The 6,753-nt window shown below is 35.9% G+C and overlaps 1 protein-coding gene across 1 annotated transcript; it reads right to left on the bottom strand.

The window, feature by feature from the left end:
- Window positions 1-2,709: 2,709 nt before the first annotated feature.
- Window positions 2,710-5,633, bottom strand: vamp5 (vesicle-associated membrane protein 5). Its single transcript, XM_016539034.1, has 3 exons — window positions 5,453-5,633; window positions 3,552-3,695; window positions 2,710-3,046 (listed from the first exon to the last, which is right to left on the bottom strand). Exons 1-3 carry the CDS (start codon window positions 5,453-5,455, stop codon window positions 2,846-2,848), a joined length of 348 nt encoding a protein of 115 aa, XP_016394520.1. The 5' UTR covers window positions 5,456-5,633; the 3' UTR covers window positions 2,710-2,845.
- Window positions 5,634-6,753: the final 1,120 nt, after the last annotated feature.

The following is a 6,753-nucleotide window of genomic DNA, read 5'->3' as shown; positions in this document are numbered from 1 at the left end:
TATTTCTCCCGTATTTTTAATCTTTCTATTAAAAACAAATCCCACTGGGCGTATTTTATATGTTTGCTACATTCGCTTCTATGGGATTACCTTTGTTCCAATTAAAATGAATGTAATTTTTCAAGAAACTTATGAAAATATAAATTGAAACTGAATAAAATGTCTTTGAAACTGAAAAAAAATAAAATGCAGGCAAAATCTTTGACTTCGTTTTTAATACACTGCTGGCAGAGAATGAATTTGCATTTTTCAATAAGCCCTTCTGCTCTTTGTTTAGACCAAATCCAAAAACGACCCTTATTTTTATGCAGAAAACACTCAGTTGTAAATGTGAACTGGTGGACAAGAAGATAATGAATTATAAAACTCTAAAGATATATATATAGCCTACACTAAAATATATTTATGCTACTAAATGAATATAATTGTTTGATAATAGTTGTTTAAATTAATATAAAGTATAATATAATATAATATAAAAATTGTTACTTTTGACTAACTGTTTTCTTTTAATCACTCATTTATTTCTGAATGTAGTTCCGCATTTATTTTTCCTCTGCACAACATGCTAATGAGAGGGTGTCAACCATGGACTTGGTCGGGTCTTGTGATAGCTGGGGGCGCGGCTTTCCCGCTGACAGGAGATGCATGGTGTAAATCCAGTATAGCCTAGTAAAGTCACCTTTGCCGTTCAACAGGGCAAGATACATAGAAAAACTGAGCCGTATTGTCCGTACAGTATTTGTGACTTTACAAACGACCCAACGGAACGGCCAGAGGTGTCATTTCCTGGCATTTGATATTCGCAAATCTAGGGACCGTCTCTAAAGTTACATACGACATTGGTATACACTTTTCTAACTTCAATAGCATTTGAGGAAAATTACTTACAGTAACACAACCAACTGTGAAGTGTTCATGTAGGTCTCAGTTATAATGCAAACTCTTTTTGATATTTATTCGCGCGTCACGCGTGCACTGTTGTCGGTTGTTTCCAGAACGTTTTATTCATTTTATTCTTAATCACATTGGTTGTTAGAATCAGTAAAAAGAAGGAAACGTATATAAAATCTCTCATAATGTATTTTTATGCTCTGAATAATTAACATTTAAGTCACGCTGTAAAAAGTAGATCTATAATCGTATAAATGTAAATTTTCAAAACCGTGGTCATGTAATTAGACCTATGCCATTTTTTTCACATGTGTATTTGCTTTTCGTACGAGCTGTAGCTTAAATTCCTTGATATGTTCTCTGCTGTCCACATCCACCTCTTTTCCCATCATATCGCTTCAACGAAATTCCACCAGGTGGCGTTTTACCTTCTACCTTCTATGTGTTACACACATGGAAACGGTTAAATCGATAATTTATGATTGTTAAAATCATAATCAACTTAATTTCATTACATTGTACTCATAACTTGATTCTGTCTTGCATAACACCTTGCATGACACATGTCACTGTGAACTCACTAAGTCATTATAAAAACTTTACAAGCATAATAAAAGGAAACAAATATAATCCAGAAATAAATAAAAGACACATTGAGGAAAGAAAAAATGTCAGATACAGTATATTTACATAAGGAACATTTATACACGCACACACATAGCTGTTTTTAGCAGCAAATTTTGGATTGTTTATCTCACATGACTACTTTTACAGTATTAATCTGCTTTTACTTTGTAATGGCTAAGGATGGAATTATTCAAGATTAAGGGGGACCAAAATGTAATATTTTAAGAACTGGATATTGGAAAAATTCACAGAAATATTCCCCTGACAAATATGAATTCTGAGGGAATATGCCCTCCTCAATTTCTATGGTTGTTACAGTCATAATAATAATAATAATAATAATAATAATAAATTTCAAAACCTTTAGACAAGTTTTAGCACAAACCTGCCAAAGTCACAGAATGTGTCCCAAATCAGGTTCTGGATTACTCCCAATAATGCACATTTTGTATGTCTCCATAATCAAACACGTCTGATTAAACTCATCAGCTCATTAGTAGAGACTCCAAGACCTGAAATGGGTCTGTCATATAAGGAAGACATCCAAAATGTGTACTGCTGTGGGTACCAAGGCTGGGAAACAGGCTTTTATTCTTCTGTAACTAATATGAGAAAAACCGTACACATAGGAAATTTTTGAGATCATCACACACTTTTCACTGATGAAAAACAGAATGAAGAAAGCTTTTTTTTCCTTTGAAAAACAAGATTAATAAACAATGTTCTACTCCCTGACAAAGTCTACTCAGTCTAACATATTTTCCCTGCTACACTTTAACCCGCATTTGGCACCGAATTATCTAATTTATGGCTAAAATACGTTTAGTCCAACAAGAATGCATGTAAACTGTTACCATTAATGTCACATACTATGTGTGTTACCATTGAAAAATGAAAGCATAAATTATAGTGACACCATGGTACCATTTTTATCACCCACATTATTTTTTAGCATCCTCTTGATAGAAAGTAGCATCACAGATTTAGCTTGTACATTCACTGATCTATGAAACTTCCCTCTTCTTTACTTTTACAAAAGTACTAGAAGCAAGACTTTCAAGGGGGTATTCTGAGATGGTCCTCACTGCAGAACACAAGATCCAGGGGCGTGGTTTGATCCAGATCCAACTCCTCCCACCTTACATATACCTAAACCTACCCATCTCCACCCCCTGATCCCTAAACCCACCCATCTCCACCCCCTAGATGTGGATCCAACCCCGCCCCCTGGATCTTTGTTCTGCAGTGAAGGGGCTACTGGGTATTCTGAGGAATTTCAAACACAACTTATGTTCACTCATCTTCTTCTCTGCCTGCTTATCTTCTAGCCATCTCCTGGTGCTTGTGCTGCTGACGTGTCTTCGGGTGTGTTTTTACTGTCCTCTCTGCTTAAGCTCACAGCAACAGCCACAATAATGCCGAGCAACACTGCAGCTACAACTGCTGCTATTATCACTTTGTACTTAATATTCTCCCAGCGCTTCTTCTGCTTCACCTTAGTCGAGGTCTTTGAGAATTGTTCGCTCTGAAAAGAAATAAGTACAATCATTAAAATAATTTAATATTACATGTGATAAAACATGAAACCAAAGTGAACTTGTTGCCTGACCACATGGCATGTATTGCACAAACAGCCTGCTATACTATTACACAAGTTTTGTTCATTTCATAACAAAAGGAAATGGCTTTCTAAAATTAACAAGGTAAACTACTCAGGATACAAATTGTACACTTTTTTTTTTTTCCGTACACCCCACCTAGACACTATTTATAGACTTTGACATGCTTTCCCTAGAAACACTTAAAATTCTAGAAACCCAGTTTATGTTCATCAGAAAACTCAACAAACCATAAAACAAGATCATAGGACCATAGAACGCATAAATAAGTGGGCATGCTTTTTGTCAAGCAGTTTTAAATGCATAAAATAATGTATTAAATGATCATATAATTTATATTATTATATAGTTTATAGTATAGTATTATATAGTTTATATATCAAGAAAAAGCAGATGTCACAAAAGTTCCACCTTTACAAGTAGTTTATCAGCTCTGTCTTCAAGCTCCCCGAGTTTTCCTGCACGCTCGTCAGCCTTGTTTATGTTATCCAACATGATAACTTTGATATCCTCCACATCCTGCTGGGCCTGACGGAGGCTGCTTTGCCCATTCTCCTGGAGACAGATGAAATAGATATATTGGGAAACACAGAATGACTGACACCCATCCTTTACACAATATACATTATCATCAATACATTTCTGCAATAACATAATTGTTCCTAAGAGGGACTAAATTGTCCTATTAGATGTTTAACAGAAGAGAAATGCAATCAATGACTCATTAAAAACAAAAAAATGGCAATGAAGACTTCCTGGACACCTCCCATGATATTGGGCTTAGAGTTCTGTTTACAATAAGCACTGGGAATGGAATTCTGGAACAGTGCCTCTGCTCTCTCACAGCTTAACAAGGATCAGCACAGGGGAGAGACAGAGAAACTGTGCATTTCAACAAGCTATTGCATCAAAACCCACAATGAGGCCTTTGTGAAAACAACATGGCTGAGATCCACGAAATCCATGAGATCCATTTAGAGATTGTCACCTCCCTGACAGTAGCATTGTGTATATCAGCTGAGTCAGAATGTTAATTCCTCTCTTTGTGCTCAGAAGGATGCAAGTGACTTGAGGTCAAGGTTTAGTTGATGAGTGGCCCATCATAGATAGGAAACTGTCACACAAAGATCAATGAAATTATTCATTTTAAAGGAAATACTTATTATTCATGCCATCTCACGTAAGAGCTGTACACAATAGAACGGTGGTTCTCAACCGGTGTGTCATGGCCTAAAATTAGGTCACAAGTCTGTTTTAATAGGAATAGCAAGGATAAAAACAATGCTAAATACAAATAGTAAATTGCAACTAACATTATAATTGTGTTTGGAATATCAAAATAAATAAGTTTGTTATGTTTTACAAGGAAGGAGAAACCCATATATTGTTTTGTAGACACTGAATGCTTCACATGAATTTAAACTCTACAGTAGCGCAGTGAGCATTTAAAAAAAAAAAAATTAACAGCATGAAATTTTAAGAGCCATTTATTATCTAATAGACCAATTAATTGTTTTTAATGTTTGATTTTAAGAATTGTTGTTTACATTTGTACAAGAAACAAAATGTATTTAATTTAATGTCTGTGTATAAATAAAAAAAAATAAAAAAAAAGAACAACTTAGAAAACAAGAATGTCGTAAAATACAAACATAAAATGGACCAAACACACACACACACTGTACAAATAAATAAATATTTGTGTATAAATAAATAAATAAATATGTAAATATCTGTGCTAAAGCAAAATGGTGATATAGATCTTATGGATTGGAGTAAAGAAGTTTGGGAGACAAGATTTTAGTAAAATACAACCATGGTGGGTGGGGTTCCAGACAACTCGTAAAAAACTAAATTAAATGTTGTCTTACTTAAGCAATCAATGCTAATCAACTAGTCCCTATGTACTGTATCATATCCCTCAAATTACGTTTGAGTGAAAGCTGCTATTCTATATATAGACTGTCAAAACAATAATCGTCTAGTCATCAAAATGAAAGTCAGTGTATAATTTCACTTTCATATTGCAAAGTGACAGATGGTATATATAAATATAGATGATGAAACTAACTAAACCTGTTTGGACCACAGCATTTAAAAATAAATAAATAAATGCAATTGTTTGCAATGTTTACATCGAGTTAAAAGCTCAGCTTTTAAGTTTGTCTAAACAGTTAAAAGTTAAAAGCCTTTAAAAGTTATTCTGCCCTCACATGTCCATATTTTTATTTGAATAACTAATGATAGCGTAAGGATCATCAGAACAAAACGAAACAAAAAGAACGTAAAGCTTCAAAGACAAAACAACTTACCATTGTTTTAATCTGTCGCTGTTAATACACCAGAAACTGTCACCGAATATACTGCATCTGAAAGAGACACCAGCGGCTGACAAGGGAAATTAATACAAGCTCGGTATCTTGAAACTTCATGCGCGTCGTTACACAACTATTCCAACGCTTTGATCGTCTGCTCTGCTGCTGCTGGAAGGAAGCGCCTCCCTTTATCTGCTGGGCGTAACTCTCACTGACTGTACGCTCTCAGTGTTGCCAATTGGCCTACTTTAACACTGTTGCCGCGGATTGTTTTTCATGTCCGCGGGTTTAAGCGACCACAATAACGTGATATTTAGCCCCTAAAATGCGAATTTTGCCAGGGGAACCCCACCAAAAACGTGTATTTTACCCCACCGGAATGCGATTTTTACCGGGGGGCCCCCCCTTGAAACGCGATTGGGCTAGTTTTGAGTAGCAATTGGGCGGGTTTTGTTGTGAAAACCTGGCAACCCTGAGTCGCCCATCTCCTCATTTGCTATACTGCCTCTGTAACGTATGATATTGTTCTTGACCGTGTACCAAAATGTGCACTTTAAAGTGAGTGCATGACATTATTTGTTATATATTCACAAAAAGCAAATCAAGCTGGCTCAAAAGGGCAGTGTCTGATTTGCGAATACTACTAGCCTAATCATTGCTTTTATGAATCGATTCTTTTTAAAGAATCAGTTGAACCGATTCACATTTTTTTAAATGAGAACTGGACTGGAAAGACGTTAAAGCAGCACTATGTAACTTTTGGCGCTCTAGCGGTTAATAAACAGAACTGCACACATCCCGCGGAAGAACATTCCAACCGGAGCTACTTCTCTAAGTTTATATGTCTATGGCGATTCACGCAGGTATGTGTTACTCCGCAGCGGTGACGACCAGACCAGGCGAGAAGGGTCTGGCTGCAGCTCTGCATTTGCACTCTCAGACATCTGCGCTTCCTCTGCAAGTGACGTCGCTTGCAATCGACACCTGCAGTCTTCGGTACCTGCCACGTCACTTGCAATCGACACAAATAAACCGGAAATAAGTTTCCAGTCGTTCGTTCGCGTTGCCAATAAAGACGCCGTATGATGCTGTTAAATTATTTAAAGTACTTTAGAACTATAACGAGACAGAAACTTTGACCCCCAAAAGTTATTTTTTGCTGCTTGTTTATCGTAGGATTATAATATTGTACTTTAGCATTAAAGTAGGCTACGACTATTTAACATTTATACCAGCAAAACATATCATTATCAAAGCTACAAAAGAACTATCAGGTCTAAATAGCAACACAAAATTAT

This window comes from Sinocyclocheilus rhinocerous, unplaced genomic scaffold (genome assembly GCF_001515625.1).
Source record: "Sinocyclocheilus rhinocerous isolate Xijiao unplaced genomic scaffold, SAMN03320098_v1.1 scaffold12221, whole genome shotgun sequence".
Taxonomy (NCBI): Eukaryota; Metazoa; Chordata; class Actinopteri; order Cypriniformes; family Cyprinidae; genus Sinocyclocheilus; species Sinocyclocheilus rhinocerous.
The sequence above is the reverse complement of the archived record's forward strand: the minus strand, read 5'-3'. Positions and strand labels throughout refer to the sequence as shown.

What these genes read in the sequence shown, in the direction of transcription:
- vamp5 (XM_016539034.1), bottom strand. An exon ending in CTGATAAACTACTTGTAAAG is followed by an intron (nt 3,047 to 3,551) that starts GTGGAACTTTTG and finishes ATTTCTTTTCAG; the next exon opens with AGCGAACAATTCTCAAAGAC.